At 32.6% G+C, this 19251-nt stretch overlaps 1 protein-coding gene across 3 annotated transcripts in view; it reads right to left on the reverse strand.

Moving 5' to 3' along the window:
* Positions 1–3787: 3787 nt before the first annotated feature.
* Positions 3788–19251, reverse strand: part of LOC125071431 (rho GTPase-activating protein 7) — a 263295-nt gene continuing 247831 nt past the window's right edge. For 2 of the 3 annotated variants that reach the window (XM_047681675.1, XM_047681677.1), the window contains exons 4-20: positions 17757–17870; positions 17462–17604; positions 11955–12567; positions 11716–11858; positions 10734–10874; positions 10312–10421; positions 9994–10161; positions 9761–9873; positions 9391–9643; positions 8881–8984; positions 8404–8531; positions 8078–8237; positions 7291–7385; positions 6000–6137; positions 5785–5925; positions 5277–5462; positions 3788–4866 (exon numbers count right to left, since the gene is read on the reverse strand). In XM_047681675.1, the coding sequence (XP_047537631.1) occupies positions 4752–4866; positions 5277–5462; positions 5785–5925; positions 6000–6137; positions 7291–7385; positions 8078–8237; positions 8404–8531; positions 8881–8984; positions 9391–9643; positions 9761–9873; positions 9994–10161; positions 10312–10421; positions 10734–10874; positions 11716–11858; positions 11955–12567; positions 17462–17604; positions 17757–17870 (2865 nt within the window). In that variant the 3' untranslated portion in view covers positions 3788–4751. Of the gene's footprint in view, positions 4867–5276; positions 5463–5784; positions 5926–5999; positions 6138–7286; positions 7386–8077; positions 8238–8403; positions 8532–8880; positions 8985–9390; positions 9644–9760; positions 9874–9993; positions 10162–10311; positions 10422–10733; positions 10875–11715; positions 11859–11954; positions 12568–17461; positions 17605–17756; positions 17871–19251 lie in introns of those variants that run through there. The other variant, XM_047681678.1, reaches the window with a different exon arrangement.

Raw genomic sequence — 19251 nt, forward strand, 5'->3', positions numbered from 1 at the left:
TCGAATATCTTTTAAGATATGGTCGCTAAATGCAACAAAAGAAAATCTTATTTCTAGATATCGTCATATTGATAAACTTTATTCTACTCTAATTTCTATTTGTCTATTTCTTATAGAATAGCGCGGACCCGATTTGACAAGTATTAATTCGAAATATTAACACACGATCACATCCGCGATTTTGGTAGAGAGAGGGTAATAATTCACGTTTGATTACTTATTTATTTATACAAATTATCCAAAGGCATCATGCAAAGAGGCATTCTTTTCCACTGAACATAAGAAATAACAAATAGGAAAACAAAAAGTCAAATAATGATAACAACAATGATTAAGCAATATAAACTTACAATACCAAGTAACAAAAACTATTGTGACAATAGATCATATACATTTATATTATATTCTTGTTTAAACAAGTGAAAAAAAAACAAAAGAAGTAGACTCAATACAAGAGAAAAACTAAATTAAATAGTGAAGATTGTTATGAACGGTGCAGCGTGAGAAAAAGTATTTCAACCTTGTAATTTTTGGAGGTCACTTTTTGCATTAATGGGAAGTAGAAAGTAAATCAAGCAATTGTTGTGTTCCGCACAAGGGACGTAAAATCGTAGTAGGCAAGGCGCATCGAAAATGTAACGGTTAATATTTCTTTCCGTGCCAATGTCAACGGTCTGTATACTGTAACATCTTATCATCAGACGTCACATATATCAGTCTTGCCTATTTAAATAATAAAAAAAAAACAATGCTGCAGATTGGAACAAAATCGAACAGGTTCTCAGCAAAACGAAGTTGTCGGTCAGGTGTCACAAAGGTATTCAGCGATTCCTGGATCATATAAAGTAGAATACAGCGTATTTGAGATTCTACATTTTCGAGATTGTTGTGATAGAGAGCCAGTTAAGTTAAGACATGGAAACTTGTTCATATTACCCGGCCCAAAAGTTTTAGGAAGTTCATCGAACTTATTTGACAAAGCTAGGTTAGCATCAGAGTGGCAAACGTCAGCATCAGTTTAAGGAAAAAATTGTAATTAGTTATTTATTCGTCTTTCGTAACAATAAAACTAAAAGCTAAATAAAGATACCGACTCGTTTTCATTTCTATTCTTTTAAATATAAAAAAAATGTATAGCAGTAATAGGGGGTCGTAAAAGGAGAATTTGGAATTTACTTTGGTATCGTGGGATCTATGCGATTTTGAAAATTAGATAATAAGAAAAATAGGACTAACAGGAGGACGTACCCTGGTGCATGCTTTTTGCCGACGACATTGTACTGGTTGGTGAAGATGGACCTGAGATTCAGAGTAGTTTGGAAGATTGGCAACAGAAACTGGAGAATGTTGGCTTGGAATCAGTAGAAAGAAAGACAGAATACATGTTCTGCGATTTCGGTGGTCTCTCCGGTCCTAAAGCCATAGGCGTGCCCCTTCCAGTCTGCTCCAACTTCCGGTACCACGGTTCACTCATTCAAGGCGATGGCGAAATAGATCGAACGTTGAAGCACAGGATTAACATAGGTTGGATGAAATGGCGGCAGGTTACGGGAACAATTTGTGATCCCCGTATTCCCCTTAATCTTAAGGGGAAGATCTTTAAGACCATCAGACCTTCTGTTCTATATGGATCAGAGTGTTGGGCTACAAAAGGGATGACTAAAAGACAATTGCATGTGGCGGAGATGAGAATGCTGAGAGGAATGTGTGGTGTTACGCGAATGGATAGAGTAAGGAATGAGTACATAAGAGGAAGTTTGAAAGTAACCGAGAAGCTATCTGGAAACCGGCTGTCTTGGTATGTTATGCGCATGTTATGCGGAGGAATGAGGATCATGTTGTGAGAAAGGTTTTGGGAATGGATGTGGATGGATATAAAGGTAGGGGACGACAAAAGAAACGGTGAATGGATTGTGTGAGAGACGATTTGGTTAGAAAGAATGGTACTTGTGAGATGACGTCCGACAGAGAACTATGGAAGAAGAAGATATGCTGCGCCGACCCCAAGTAAAATTTGGATAAGGGCAGGAGGATGATGAGATAATCAGAAAAATAAAAGTGAATTTTACAATGTTTCCTTCAGTGGAGGCGTCTACACGTTTTCAAAAATGTAAAAAAAAAACTATATGTGACTATACTCAAGCTTGTCAGATAATTAGATATTGATAGTTTAAATGCCAACGTGTCTCTGATTGAACAAAGGTAAGCCAAATCTGACAGTCTATATGATTAGGGTTAGGGCATAAAAATAAAATTATTCAGGCGCCTAACATAACGTGGTTCCTATCATAAAAACACAATATAACACCGCCGTATGTTTAAATTGTTTAATTCTTAGTGGCGACTATAACTTTGTACCAGAGTTTATGTCCAGACTCTACTTAAGAGGATATAATAACAAAAACTGATTTGATTGGTTATTAAATTCTAAATCTATATAAAATAGATAAAGACGAGTTCAGCTAAGTACCGATTTTTTTTATTTGGTCGCTGTGGTCGCCCAACTATCGGTTTATCGATAAAAAAATGACAATAAATAATAAAACTTCAAATAAGTGTCATCACTTATAATGGTCCATATAATTCATAAAGAATAAATCACAATGCATTAGTTTATTATACTTAAATTATTTTACACATTACATACAAGGAGTATTAAATGGTGAATATTTAACTTAGATACCAGTTTGCTACAGAGAATGCTTACATTGTAACATCATTCACATTTAAAATACTGTTATTTTCATTTAATTAAAAAAGATTTTTTATTAACAATCAAAAATAGTGTAAACTTTTCAACATATATTATTAATTATAGAATAACTAATTTTTTTGAAGTGAAACTTCTTTGGATTCGAATTTGAATGTTTACATATGTAATGTTTCACAGTAACATTATTTTAACTCAAGAAGAAATTTCCTTTTCCTCTATACTGTATTGTAAAAGTTTAATTCTCATATACTTTTTGTTGTGCTTAAACAAAATTTCTCTTAATTAACATTTAGTGAGGTTTTACACAGATTTATTTTAAGATTTATATAAGAAATTGATATTAGACAATTTGTATTTGAATTATACATTAAGACGAGTACATAAACAGTTAAGTGTAAATATTACAATAAATACATTTTGCGCTTATTATTAACTGCACCAAAATTAATATTAAATTGTGATTTCACGGGTAACTAACAACACATAAATTATGTTATTTGAGATTACTATTAAAATATCATTGCTTAATAATACTAAAATATATTTACAATAATAATATTGTGATATTTGGCTCCATATTGTTTTTCCATAATTATAGTATAATTAATTTGGTATGAAGTGCTTCTTATAACATACTTATTTTAAATTATATTGGAATTTTTGTTAATAATTAATAATATTCATGTTATGACAATAATATTATTATAATACATAATTTTATAGTATGTATTAATTCTAATTTTGTTAAGTTATATATATTGAAATGATAATTGAATAGTTTCTGTTTTTTTTTTATAATATGTTATTGATTATAATAGGTACCAAGAAACACTTCACATTGCTTATAAATAACACCAAAAATTGTGATGTGTAAATTAAACTATATATATATTATATTTACAGTCAGACTTTTTACAATAAAACTTTATTACAACATTAACAAACATTTATAATTAGAATTCCAAAAACATTTATTTAATTTTAAATCTGGCCATTATTAGACGCCATCTTGTTAATATCATAGACATAAAATATGATTGCATTTTCATTTAATTATTGTTTATTTAATAAATATTAATACGAAAAACATAAGGAATATTTTTAAATGGAATAACAAGGCTGTGACTACAACAATATACAGCCTGAGAATGCTATTATTTTTGCACATAAAACTATTATTTATTGTTGAAAAACAATAATCCTGTATTCTTTGTCTAATAATTATAGCTGATAAGTAAAATACAGATTATATTATTATGGATAACTTTTCAAAAATTGTAATAATAATTATATTCCTGAACACAGGGCAGGTACTGACAATGTGTTATAATATTTAATATTGAATATTATAATAATATGACTAGTGATATGTTATGATAACTTTACATAGGGATTGGTAAATATTATTTCGAATACCATTAAAAGTTGACGAGATTACTTTTTTGATATTTATATATAGGTAAATGTGATGTTTATTAAATTTTAATATTAAATATATACACAACGCACCATGAGGGGAATCTATAATCACGAATTTTGTATAAAATATTTTCTAATCTAAAAAACTAAATAATATGCATAATGCAGTCAGGCTTTTTGGTTGATCCCTTAGGGGAAATTTGGGTAATTAAACGTGGCAACAATAACAGCTTATATACATTTACTCATCCAGTGAAAGACATTCTTGTTTCATATTTTGTGTATATCTTTCACTGTAAGATGTGCCCGTAGCTGTTAGACATACGCCTTATAATAGGGTAAAGTATAAAACGAATGTCAGAGGTAGGTAAATTTTTTATACTAAAAAGTATTTTTGATCAAAAAATTATGCTTAACATTTGATTTAACATTTGCATTACTTGCATATTTACTATATTTGAAATTAGAGACCAGGATTGGCCAAGTATTTATAACAACACACAAATATCAATATTCACTGATAAAATATTCTTAGCCTTATTCAATGGCTATTTTCACACCAATAAAGTCATACTTAAGTCCAGTCCAATATGGAGTGGGCTTAAGTGGAATGTTTGGATCATACATTCGATTCAGGTCCTTCTGTATTATGCTTGAACGAGGCTCGAATTCTGGCTAAGTACAAAGCGCAAATGTGGCCGTAGCATTTATTGTACCACTCTGGAGTTCGGCCCCTGTAAATAAGTTATTTAACATTTAATTATCATAGTGTATGACTGATTGACCAGCAACACGCATTAAACGTAGAGATTTAAAATTTGCAGAAAATCTCTGCAATATGAGGAATCATCTCACTGCGCCCTAATTTTCAATTGAATCCAAGACGACAGGCTGGCAGTCGTATGTCGGTATGATACTGATCGAGTGTGGATAACTACAATCCGGTACAAGAATATTTTTCGTTTTTTGTTCCTAGTAGCAATGTTTGAGAATAAGAACTTTTATTACTATTTGTTTTTTTGTTAGCTGTCAAGTAATTGTGATTTCTATACTGCATGTCGGATGGATAGTTAATATTGTTCGATAAATAACACAATTAGAACTCAAAAATTTAATCATAATAAGTTCAGTTTTGATTACTCACATGGTGTCGACGCGCGCCAAGTGCACGAGCCTGCTGCGGCCCTTGCCGGCGGGCTGCGCGAGGTAGCGCGACGCGAGCACCACGCCGCGCGCGCCCTCCGTCGGCGCCGCGCCGTGCGCCACCGACGTCTCGGCCACCGCGCACCAGCCGCCGCCGCCGCCGCCTCCGCCGCCCTGCTGCCACGACCTGCGCGCGCAAACCGTAGCTTAGCATATTTTGCGACTTCTACTTATTACCACTAAACTACTTTTATTATTTTTATATTATTTCAAACATTAGTTAGATTATACTGTCTCACTCTACAAACGACCTTTTAGTTTAAAGGTACTTTTTTAAAATACTTTTTAATTTATTTCTATTATTTTTATTTATAATACAAATTTTAAACTTTTGTTAACTATTTGTGGAAATGTATTTTAATTTAGAAACTGAAGGGATTATTTTTAATAAAACTTTATGTTATATTGTTGTTGCTTTAGGACAAAAACTTTAGTAGAAAAAAAAATACCGTAGCACGCAGTAATCCCTTGGCGCCAAATTAAAGCTAGAAGCTGTGATGTACTGAAACACTTCAGCATTCGGTCCCAATTTTTCTGCCACCCGCCATTTCACAAGAGAATCATCCCATATGTGCCGCTCGCGGAGTATCCTGTTATCATAGAAAATTATATTAATACGCCAGTTCATCGTATCTATTCCTATAATATATTAGTAATGATGTACCTTTGCATAACCTCCTGCGGCGGCGCTTCGACATCAGTGGTCGCACGCCACAACCTCAGCGGGTGGCCGTCTCCAACTTTCTTACAACACAGCTCCACGTGAGGAGCTGCTCCCGATACTGACATCCAACCTCGTGTTCTGAAATTAGATGAATTTTATGATTATTGACATAAGGTTTATATTTTCTAAATTTTGTAATGACTACTTCAACAACCTGATATATAAATACTCAGAAATATTTAAAAAATCCTAAAATCATCAATGTTCATTACTATTAGCATTATTCGGTTTTGATATTTTCATTCTTTTGGGAAAATACATTTTGATCTTGCGCTTCATTAGTGCAAGAGTGAAAAAAGAAAAAAAAGTTAAATAAAAAACACAATAAAAAGTATTTTCTGTGATCAAATTATTGTATTTAGAATATTAAATCGTGTTTAATTTTTTTAAGACACCAAATCTAATGTGATACTACTTTTAAGCATCTACGTTGCACCAACACATCTAAGATGATGATGAAGTGATTTATTTATAATCTGCTCTTTAATGTACATTACAGTACATTCCAAAATTATTCCGTAAGTCTTATATTATACTAACAAACAGCACCAAATTAAATAAACCAATATTTGCTAATTTAAATTTAGATCAATTGCATATAATACATTAATATAATCATATAATAGTGTAGTTATTTTTTATTCGGGTTTTAGTCGCGATCATACTTTTTATTTTATTTTGGCTGACTTCAGTCAGATTTGTGTCATAAGTATACCTTTTAAAAAAAATATTAGATTAGCAATTAAATTGAATACCCTTGATTGTATTATTACTAGCATCAGTGTGCGTGCACATTATAAGTGTGCAAAAATTCAACTCCGTTGGTGAAATTGGTGGAATGTATAATTCCAAGATAATGTAAACCACACATAGTAACAGACGAGGTTAAATAAACGCTAGTAGACAAAGTACGATCGTGCCTAAAAACCGAATATAAAATATAAAATGGATAATTTATTCAAATTGTTAGAGATTTAAGATAAATAGACGAAGAAAGAATTAAAGTTATAGAAAACAGTAAAGAACAGATTATTACACCGAGATGAGCCGTGAATGGCTAACACCTATGTCTCACCTCTTTCCAGATCTGCCACAGACTCTAAAAAGGCATGAAAAAGGTCAATACTATATTAAATTCTACTAAGTGAAGTGAAATTGAAGATGTAAGACTTCCTATTTATTTATTTGATTCGGTTAGTAGGTAGTATTTACCATAATTTCTTGTACTTACTTTTCTTTGGCTTCTTTAAGTAAGGCTTGGATGCAGGCGTATTGGAAGCCTTTCCAGTCTTGGTTGAAATCTGCTCCCAATTCTTCAAGTGCAACCTGAAATATAAAAGGTATTATATATTTTTTTTTATTTTATTTCCTAAAATTACTAGCTTTGATAAAACATTTGATATTTACTACAGTACATGTTGTTTTTGCGTGTGTGCGTCTGTGTGCTTATATGTAAATATTAAAAATGTATTTATTTTTAGACGATAATATTTTCATTTATGTCATAGAACTATCATAATTTTACAGTGCTAATGTTTAATGGTGGTGCAAACGATTTACCATCAAATGGCCCATTATCAAGTTTTTTTTTATTATATATTTATAGGATTTGTCTGTGAAAAGAGCCGAGATGGCCCAGTGGTTAGAACGTGTGCATCTTAACCGATGATTTCGGGTTCAAACCCAGGCAGGCACCACTGAATTTTCCTGTGCTTAATTTGTCTTTATAATTCATCTCGTGCTCGGCGTTGAAGGAAAACATCGTGAGGAAACCTGCATGTGTCTATTTTCAAACGAAATTCTGCCACATGTGTATTCCGCCAACCCGCATTGGAGCAGCGTGGTGGAATATGCTCCAAACCTTCTCCTTAAAGGGAGAGGAGGCCTTTAGCCCAGCAGTGGGAAAATTTACAGGCTGCTAATACTAATGCTTATAGGATTTGTTTGCAAAGCACTCAAACGATAAATAATTCACATACACTATTAGTTATATATGTTTTAGTAAATAATATACTTACTGGCACACTTTCCTCGAAGTAGTTGAACTTGCATCGCGCAAGCATGTCCGCTGGTGCTAGGAACAGCTGCCGGTGTTGTTGAATGAGGAGCAGCAGACAAGCGTGTGCAGCACGAGACTCGCTAATCTGTCGCTGGTCTGCTACGCTCTCAATTATCATCCTGGAATTTAAAAAATAAATTATTATTATTTTTTAAACATTATGCTACATTACACTGATATATTTCATCTCTACTTTACTCATATTTAAGATCATATAAACTGATAACAAATAAATATTCAGAGTTAATATTAGGATGATTAAAAAAGCAATTAAACAAATAATACCTATTAGAGTTGCCTTCCTTAGTGCTACCAGTGTGAGGGGGCGCGTGGTGTAGCCTTAACAATGTCGGAGCGAAGCAAACCGCCAGATTGGAAGCTGTCATTTGATTAACAGCAGAATGTTCTGCAACCTGTAAAATTGTAATTATTCTTTTATTATCTATAAAAAACTAAAGGCCGATAATAAAAAAAAAAATAAACATTATTAATTATAAATCTGTGAATGGAATCCATTAATTGAATAAGCTCGATGGATCCGTCAAATTATTATTGTAATTAGAATGTTTTATTGTGTGCAATAAATACAACTTTAAATGTTTATTATTATATTAAAGGAAATCTAGCGGATTGTTCAATAAAAACTTTTATTATATTATTACTTAAATAGAGAATTTAACCTCAATATTTGTATTCAACCTCCTAAATCTTATTGATGAAGATTCTTATAAATAAATGTATTTAAATCAATTTTAAATGTACCTCTGATAAAAATATCAATAGCGATTGTAATGCTTCTAAATGCTCTTCGGGCAGAAGAAGCAATGCACACTGGACTGCATCAGGCCTCAACGGTTCCGGAACATCTGAAGATTAAAATTACATTAATAAACCGTGTACAAAATTATATAAGTACCTTAATTATTTACCTCAAGGATCTCATTAAATGGTTTAGTGACAACATTATTAGTAGCTTTACCTTTCTGATTTCGAATTCAGATTTTTTTATCTATCTAACAATAATTTAATTACCACACACAATTAACTAATCGTCCTTTAATATTTCTTCTAACTCTGCAAAGGTCTCCTTTCCTGTTCTAAAGCTCTTTCTAGAACACTGCTTCAATGTATAAATAATAATTATTAACACAAATTAATTACATGGAAACTCAGAGGAGCTTGTCCGGAATTGTATTGGATTTAGATGTTCATATCGCCTTTAAGCCTAACGTAAATAAAATATATAAATTAATAAATTCTGAAGTTACTCACGTTGAAATATAGCTATAAACGTTTCACTTAGTTTGTTTGTCAGTAATGCATCTGGCAGTTCCCTGAAATACTGTTTCACCATGTCCGCTACATCATGCGCCTGAGCACCCTCGAAGCTTAAACTAGATTGGTTTGGATCAATGGTGTTCATGTTTTCTATCGCAAATGCAGCATTGACTGCGCCGGCTGATTCGACACAGGTCCTCAATTTTGCTGTTCTGGATTTTACGCCTGCCTTCCGAAATATTCCCATCTATAAAAATATAATCAAGTCTAGATTCAAGCGTGCATTTACTTAATATATCAATGAAGACAGGACGTAAGCGACATTTATTTATTTTTTGTTGTAAGTTGTAAATAATAGACATACCTGATCTAAAGCATTATGTTTGAGCCAATTTAGGGCACACTGTATCGGTTTTGGTAAAGAGTGCCCTGTCCTCTGTAATGATATAGTTAGAGGTACACCAAAAACTGTTTTATCTGAAAAAGAAAAAATAAATAACATGAAATTACGAAAACCTGGAATGGATATAACATATCGACGTGATCATCTAAATTATATAAATAATTAATTAAAGGTATTTTTTTTTGTTCTCGTACCTTTATAATCAGGTGTTTTAATTTTCCGTATAAGCTTAGGTAGTTCCCAATTCCAGCCTGATTTGTGTGAAGGGCAATACCTTTCCATGCAAGCAGTTAGTCTTAGCAGCGCTAGTTTCCTCAGGATATGCAATTGACCACACGACAAAGAGGACATTGGTCGGGACACTGTAACAAATACAACACGAATGTAACAAGACATTTCAAAATGTAATTTAACTTAGAGAACGAATATACGAAACCAGGCCTAAAGCCAAATGTTCTTTTAACAGGACCAAATGCGGCGAAGACTGCAAGTATATTCGTAGTTTAACTTACGATACGTTTCAGGATTTTTCTGGTTCGGCGTTGGTTGCAGCGTGTTATTTGCTTTTGGTCCACCATTGAGTGCACTTGTCCTAAATGAGTACCATCTTTGAATATTGTTTCTGAAACAAAATAATGTATATTTTAAATATATTGAGGTTAAAAAACTTATTAAATAAAAGTAATATAATTTTTAGGAATATAATTATTATAAAACATAATTTAATTTGTATGTAAGGAATGGGTTATATTTCTTACAGGGCCAATATCTTTGAGCAGCGGTAACCATTTAGCTGATGCTAAATGGTCACCACCCGTTTGTTCGTCCTTCTACCGTAATTAAAACAAAAAATAAAATTGTAATATAAAAGAAAGTATTATGAAGAGATCAGGGCTGAGTTTGTCGAATCAGGGATTCATTTCATAAATCTTACTTCTTCGTTTTGAGGTCCAGGCTGTCATCGTCGTCGTCTTGATCTCCATCATGTGACCTCGATCCAGCTGAGTTTGGACTACTATCGAGTTCTGAACTCCTCGATGCAGATTTATCTCTTTTGAGACTTCTATCCCGAAACCTGCGAAATTAAAAAAGGTACAGTTATAGTTGTATTCGTGAGAATATTACTTTCTGTATAATATGCTAATTATTTACATACTTACGCGTTATCATTGTAAAGAGATAAGAATGAACACATAATTTTATTTATATGTAACATTTAGACTGAATGTATGAAATCTTTCGCAATATACAAATTAAAAAAAATATATATTAACATTTATCTGTTAAAAGCAATAAAGGTACATCAAGTTCAATGACTTTCATGATTCATTGCAAAAGAAAATTCCGTACAATACTTCGCTCCCGCTGTACATTAGCATACGAATAACTTATTAGTCTTGTTGTATTAGTTATTACAGACAAACACTCGTTTAGTAATGGTCTGGTCAGAGGTAATTAGTGCACGGTAATCGCTTTCAAAATGGCGCAGTAATCTTTGTTTGCGGACGTGCTACTAGGTTCGTTTATATGATTTATTAGGTTGTAAAGCATTGTAGACATATAATGCGTTGTTATTTATGTAACTGTAAATATTTGTCTTGCATTACTTATAGATTTTGCAAAAAACACGCGAGAGTGAGTTTACTATTAATGTTCTTTAAAATATTGTCCCTTTGTAAACAATCTAATTTACTACAAACTTTATTAGATTTCTAGAAGGTTTTACATATATATACATACTTAACAAAAAATTGTAACGAATTTCTTAACAGAAACAATTTCCGACTTCGAATAATGTTTTGGAAGACATTCTCGAATGAGTTATCTAAACGTGTTAATATTTTAAAATTGTTTTATTATATAATAAATATTTTTGTATTATTTAGTTTTTACATATATTTTTCGTTAATACATACTTTTGTCCATCTTTTCCCAAGTTTAATGAGCTTGTCCTAATAGCTTGCCGTCGATGTGGTGTGTGCGCTGGAGACTTCTGAACTTCCCGGAGAATTTCTGGGTCTGCCTTGAGTTCAACTGGTGATGGTGGTTCTACATATACCTAATAAAAAGAATAGCCATATAAAACATATAAATAAAATTGATATTCCAAAAAAATTAAGTAAGTGACAATGCACGATCGCATCAGTTAACTAACCTCCGTATTATGTTGAATATTATGCTCCTTATAATAATTGTGCCTCCAGCTTGCCGGTTGGCACTCTGAATCGCTTAGGGCACTTGAATCATCACTTTTTAGGCCTCGATGGAAGATTCTTTTCGCTCTTCCCAATTTTGACTTAGAACTTTTATTGCTTGAGCCCATACTGTTATCTGAAGCGTAACTTGAACTGTCATCACCAAAAGGCGGGTGCAGTACAAACGATTGCTCGAGAGGAGCTATAGGGGAAGGTGGCATTATTGTCATAGGGGAAGGAGGTTGGGTACGAATAGCAGGAGCATGGAGGGGAGAGCTATGGAAATTGGGAAAAGGAAATGCAGTAGGCGTTGTTGGTGTCATATCAATATAATTTAAATCTGCATATTTATCCTGCTGGACATCAAGAAAATGTGGAGATGAAACTATAACTTCAGTTCTGTTTTGACGTTTTCTTCTCCTCGTTTTCAAGGATTCAACCCTTCTTAATAAAGCTTTTGCTCCATCACGTAGCCTTTCCGACCCAGTCCGTCTAAATCTGGTACCCGTTTCTTCTTCATCTTCTTTGTCACTCGGTAACTGAATGTGAGTTTGTTGGCCTGACACCGTTAACCTTGAATAACAAAATACCTTGTAATTGTTTCAAAAAAGGAACGACTTTTTTTGAAAAGTTGTTTCATGAAACAAAATACGTTCAAGTCAAAATAAAATTCAAAAGTCTTATAAAAAAGTTCAAATCAAATAAAACCCTAACCGCACTTGTTCCTAATTTGAAATCCAAAATTCATATCGTTTAAATCGAATGTTAGTAACATTAAAATAATTTATCTCCGAGTTCGCATTCAATATATTATCACATTTGTAAATCAAATGGTTCATGGATATTAAAGAGCCAATTAGGCTCATTTACATGCTAAACTAAATGGATAGATGAAATGGCAATTAGTTACACGGATTAGATTAATTTTCGATGTCAGAAAGCGATCCGTGTACACTGGCATGATTAAGTAAATAATTCGGGATAATGAAGTTTCACTGATTGGAATTCGAATAAATACTTGTGAAATCAAAATAACCTTTATTTAAATAAGCACAAGCACTGTTGAATCGTCATTTAACAAACTATTTTAAGTTAAACTACCATCAGTTCGGGATGAAGATTCTACCGAGAAGAACCGGTAAGTCAGTACTATTTTCTAACATTTGAAATAAATTATGTTAGTAAAATTATATAAAATATGCCTGTCTGAAAGTCAATAAGTACACCACGATTTTTTATCATCTATATAATCTTGTGTTGAATAATAGATAAGGATGTTAAGGTCATCATGCTTAAATCTCAGAGATAGGTACATTAAATCTGTTATATCTTGATAATTACATTAAAACGATAAATAGGATGTATGCTAGATAATTCCATTTTATTGTAGTAATTAATAAAAAAAATTAAGAAAAATTATAAATTATTGTTTCCGGCTCTTCATGACCTAGTTTTTATCGATGGTAGTTTGATATTTAATTTGATACTGTAACATGACGATACACAACTTAAATCTACTGGTTGGCGGCTGGTTGGCAATATAAGAAGCCGTTTTTTATTTAGTGCCAATATCTATAGGCATTGGTCTCCACATACCATCAGACAGGCCATTTCCTCAAAATTTAGTTAAAAAAAAAATTCAGGTTATTACAGCGAAAATTTTACTAATGATATAAGTTATGAAAATTCAACTATGACGAACTTAGATAAGATAGAAATTTAGTTGAATGTAGTTTATAATGTCGATTCGTTTTACTGAAACACCATATTTTAAATGATAATAATCTTTAAATATCAGGCATTAGGAAAAGATAATACTGTCACAAACAAACTACCGTATAATTAGAGGACTTTCGTATCTTACTAACTTATGCGAAACTCCTAAGGGGTTAAGCGTCGTTAAGACAACTTTGGAGTTTAACACATAACTTGTTTACAATTATTCTATTAGCCTTCTTGGAAAGTGATTTACGGAGGCGAAGTTTAGCATAATTTCGTTATACTATGTCGTTGGTTACTTTCAAAGTTTATGTTCTTTATTTAAAGTTTGATTATAAAAGAAGTTCAACAATATTTTGGGAATATTCAACATTATTATTATGAGAATATTCAAATTGTAGTTGTACGGATTGTACATTATTTGATTGATTGGTATTTTAAAGCTAAGAAAGAGTCCAATTTAGGAAAGGAAAAATTTAAGCAAGATTGAGATCACATTTTAATCGTGATGTCCACATAAAATTATTTTCGTTAAAAATGTTTTAGAGCGCTTCACGCTGTTTATCTTTCTAAGCTTGCATTAGTGAGTTCCGCTCTAAAAATCATCATGCCCTTTATTTGGGATCGAAATTGACGCAATAGGTAAAGCTACAGTCATTTTATGAGCGGGTTCCTTTCTTGAAGCATACATAAATATTTTAGCATAAGTTAAGTTAAATTTTAATAATAAAGTATTTCTTTAAATGTTCCTTGTAATTTAATGTTCGCAAATGCCGTAAATGCTTGCAAGTTGGCAATTGCAACCATCGACCTTCAAATCACAATATGAAATTAACAAATTTACGACTCTACACTCAAAAAATTTAACTTAACAAAGTATTAAGAGGTAAACTTGATCTTTGTTTAGCATGAGTAGTAGGATGAGTAAAACGTTCACAACCGCTATCACTAGCACCATGCACTAGTGAGCAACCTATCATTATTTCCATGGTTTAGCAACCCAAAATGGAAACGTGATAGGTGAAGGGCTAAGAGCCCAAATTGTAAGTAGAACAAATAGCCAGAAGGCTTAATTATATTCATTGTGACCGATTGAATGACGCACGTCACGAGAACCATTGTACATGACTTCTGGTAATGATTTATCTGATGTGACTCGATTTATATGTTGAAACTATGTCTGTAAATAACCTTTTCTGTTCACTAGTGGTATTCAAGTTCAGACCACTATAAAGTTTTTGTTTTTTTTTATCAAAAAAAATTCAGTAGTATCCAAAAGTTTTTAGGAAAGTACGTAAAATAACGATTTTACGGTGCTACGCCTGATTTATTGAAGTCAATAGATATTGAAGTGGAGTCAGATTGGCAACCTATTGGATAAAGAGACTAAGTACGAAGAATCCGCCAATAAAAAAAAAATGTTTTTTTTTTTTATGATTTAAAAAAACAGCTATTTTTAAAATATAATTATTAGCAGTAATTCTAAATAAACAAGATCTATGTGTTTCGGAACCATGGGTACATTTTTGACGACTCCGTTTCGATTTCCTTTCTATACCTAGTAAAAGTCTACTGATATTTTTAAGAGCCGACACATAATAAATTTGTTACGAAACAATAATTAATAAAGCATATTATTCAACCATAGGTTATGTAGATGATAAAAAAGCATCGCGCTAATACCTATTTGTTTTCTTTCAGGATATATAATTGTTTTTTAAACAACATAACTTTGTATTTCAAATGTTGGAAAGGAGTGACTGAGTTTCTTACCGGTTCTTCTCGGTAGAATCAACATTCCCAACCGATGGTTGTTTTATTTTTTAAAATTGCTGAAAATGATAATTCAAGTGCTTGTAAAGGCCTATTTGAATAAAGTATACACTTCTGAATTATTAAAAGACCTTATATATCGATTTATAGTTTGACTGTAACCCAAAAATCCATTTATGTATTTAAATAGACTTTAATTGATTATTTTCATTTGGCTAGTAGTCGTCTGATGTGCAACGCGCTCAAAGCGTGATATGTTTTCGCTTTAGCGCTTAAATATGCTTAAGGCTTTGTTTAGTTTTCTCGCGTAATAAAGCACCTGTCTAAGCATCCGCTAACAGTATTATTAACATTTCACTGACATTTGAGGTCGATGGTGCAAGAACTACTGATATTTCCATATCGTACGTAACAATTAAACTATCAATTACAAATTAATAAAAATGATTTGACACATCAATATATAAGGTCATACTTTCGATCGGACACTTGACCGCTATTAAACGTCTATTCAAAAGAAAACTAGTAAACTAACGAGTCCATTAATTTTGACAGGCGTCCATTCTACAATTATAACACTAATATCTCGCTGGTAGCGACGGTAAAGACTGACAGCCATTACAGACTGTTTTAAGATAGTAATTGACAATGACCGACCAATTTGGGCAGAGCCCAGCGTCGAGGTGATTGGTCGTTCACATAGTTATGAAGCCGTTATGATGCATTCAATAATATTATAATATTTAATAGTTTTTTGTTTTTAAATTAAGAAATATCATAAAGTTACTGTCTTTGTTTATAATTAATTCAACGTCTTCTTTTTTTGAATAAGTTAATGGCGAAACCTGAACTTGGTGACATTAGCCAGGTTACTGCCTAGTGCAGTAGTACAGTAAGCTACAGGATTCATTGATTGATTCTACTGTGAGCACAGGCACAGATTATTAGTACTGAACAAAATATATTGGTAAGGCGTAATATGAAAAATTAAGATATTCATCATGGTTACTTACATATATTAACCCTAGTTGTTGTTGCCTACTTATCTCAATCAAAATTTCCATTTTGATTCGATATCAAATCCTAACGTGATACAACCACACATGATATCCATTGTTAGTGGTATAGCGATTTGGAAATGCACGAAGGGTCTACTAAAATTGGCATCTTAAAATAAAGAAGAGCCATTATATCTAACATTTTAATCGGTATTGCGTAATCAAGGGCCAATTATCTGACTGGGAAGCAGCTTACAGTTAGTTGCTCATTAACATGATGGTTCTAATGATTAGGGCTATTGTGTGGAACTTTTATTAATATCTTTGTTAGTTCATTGATTGATATGGTGCGTCTCCTGTGATAAATTATTCGAATGATATTCGTTTTCTTTGTTCATTTGAATACGAGATAATTGATTTTGTGTTTATTTTTTCTTTCAAAATATAAACAGCTTTAATTAAAGCTCTATTTTTGAATATTCTTATTTTAAAATTGATTTTCGTATCAGTTATAGGTAAGTACTATATTGCAGATAATATAGGAAGATATCCAGTTTGTTTTCAGCATGAATTAAAATGTTCTACGTACAGATTAAATACGAGAACTAGTGTTTACAAACTGTAAACGAAATATAATGACAACTATATCTGTTTTAGAAATCTTAAACACAGTAACAGCCTATAAATTTTCCACTGCTGACCTAGGGCCTCCTCTCCCGTTGAGGAGAGGGTTGGATCATATTCCACTAAGTTGCTCCAATGCGTTTTCCAATTTCGTTGAAATTAGACACATGCAGGTTTCCTCACGATATTTTTCTTCACAGCCGAGATGAAATATAAACATAAATTAAGCACATGAAAATTCAGTAGTGCTTGCTTGTGTTTGAAGCAGCAATCATCGGTTAAGATTCACGCGTTTTAACCACTGGACCATTACAGTATTTACAAAAATAATAATTTATCAAGTATGTACTTACAAATCAGGCTCAACATCCGTGTAGTGCCCGTCAGCGTCCACAAGACCTACTCTTATTGTAGGTAAGGTTTCGTCTTCATCATCTTCTACTTCTCCTCTTGCTTCTCTCGCTTCTCGCTCCGCTAATGCACGTGCCGCTATCACCTGATCGCGAAATGTTTACTATATTATTTACATCTTGAGTAAAATAATTCGCTTCGATGGGATTTTGCTTTCGGAGTTCCATGCCAGACTTTAAAAATAAAATTATACAAAACGTTTGAATGTATTGATTTTACAAAACAATTTGTACTAACTTGTAACCTTCTCTGCGCTTGTGGAGTAATTTCCACAACCCTGGACCATCTTCTTGATTTCCTCTCATATTGCCATTTATCACTTAGCGCGCATTGTTCATCGTCAGAGTCGTTCTGGAACAAGAAAATTGAGCAATTTTAATCATAATGGAAAACATAAATTTTCATTTGTTTGACTGTTTCTTATCGGCGTTCGAAAACACGCTTAATAAGTGCTCGAACATTAAACACGTTAAGATTACTGTAATCGAAGAGCAAAATTTAATTTGATTAAACGTTTTTGCGTTTGTGTGTGTTTCAATTGATCCATGTGTGCGTTCGTTCAATATTATAAATAATATTAATTGTTTCATTTATAACGGACATTAGAGAGACGATTAAGCATGCAGACCCGATAGATTGTAATCATTTTCATCCAATTCTTAGATTTTGGTATTAGTCTTCTAGTATGTAAAATTATACCAGCTATGAGATTATCTGGCGCGTTAATGATCTAAATAATGTTACACAGAAATGAAACGAATTTCAATTTCGTATTTTATAATTCAATCGTTTTAAAACTGCTACCTATTATTCTGAAAGCATAAAATACCTATGTCATATAAATGTATTGTGTGGAGAAAAGCTATTTCATGTTAAAATGGCTTTGATACCTTGGACGTGTAGTGAATTTTATGAAATTTTATACTCGAAGGTAATACCAAGAATTCTGTATACGTATCATATTTTGTTATATGATATATAAGTATGAACCATTTTATTTATAAAATATTCTAGAATCTAATATGTGACCTTGACTTTAGACGTAGTATAGCGGATACGTAAAAAATAGTAAATTAGTTTATTCTTATGCATCTCGTTTATCTTATTCGGTAATCTTGTGGAACTTAGACGTCGCAAATGATAAGGTTATATGTCAATTTGTATGGCTGAGTCCATATGTGAGTGAGTAAGGGAGTGTGTCCCTTCGGGTAGGACTTCTGTTCTGTGGGACGATTTGAGACTGAAGAGTTGAAGATGCACCTATATTTGCACACAAAGACAATGAACGAGAGATTAGTTTGTGCCCATTAGCATTAGCAGCCTGTAAATTTTCCCACTGCTGGGCTAAAGGCCTCCTCTCCCTTTGAGGAGAAGGTTTGGAGCATATTCCACCACGCTGCTCCAATGCGGGTTGGCGGAATACACATGTGGCAGAATTTCGTTGAAATCAGACACATGCAGGTTTCCTCACGATGTTTTCCTTCACCGCCGAGCACGAGATGAATTATAAACACAAATTAAGCACATGAAAATTCAGTGGTGGCTGCCTGGGTTTGAACCTGAAATCATCGGTTAAGATGCACGCGTTCTAACCACTGGGCCATCTCGGCGGCCAGTTTGTGCCCATTCATTTTAAATTTTCTTTGTAGTTTTAAAAGCGAAATTATTCTTGTTTTTGTTTCGTACAGTAAACGAATAAACAATAATGAAAGTTGAACTTTAACTTCAACTT

The sequence above is a fragment of the Vanessa atalanta genome, chromosome 19, assembly GCF_905147765.1.
Source record: "Vanessa atalanta chromosome 19, ilVanAtal1.2, whole genome shotgun sequence".
In the NCBI taxonomy this organism is placed as follows: domain Eukaryota; kingdom Metazoa; phylum Arthropoda; class Insecta; order Lepidoptera; family Nymphalidae; genus Vanessa; species Vanessa atalanta.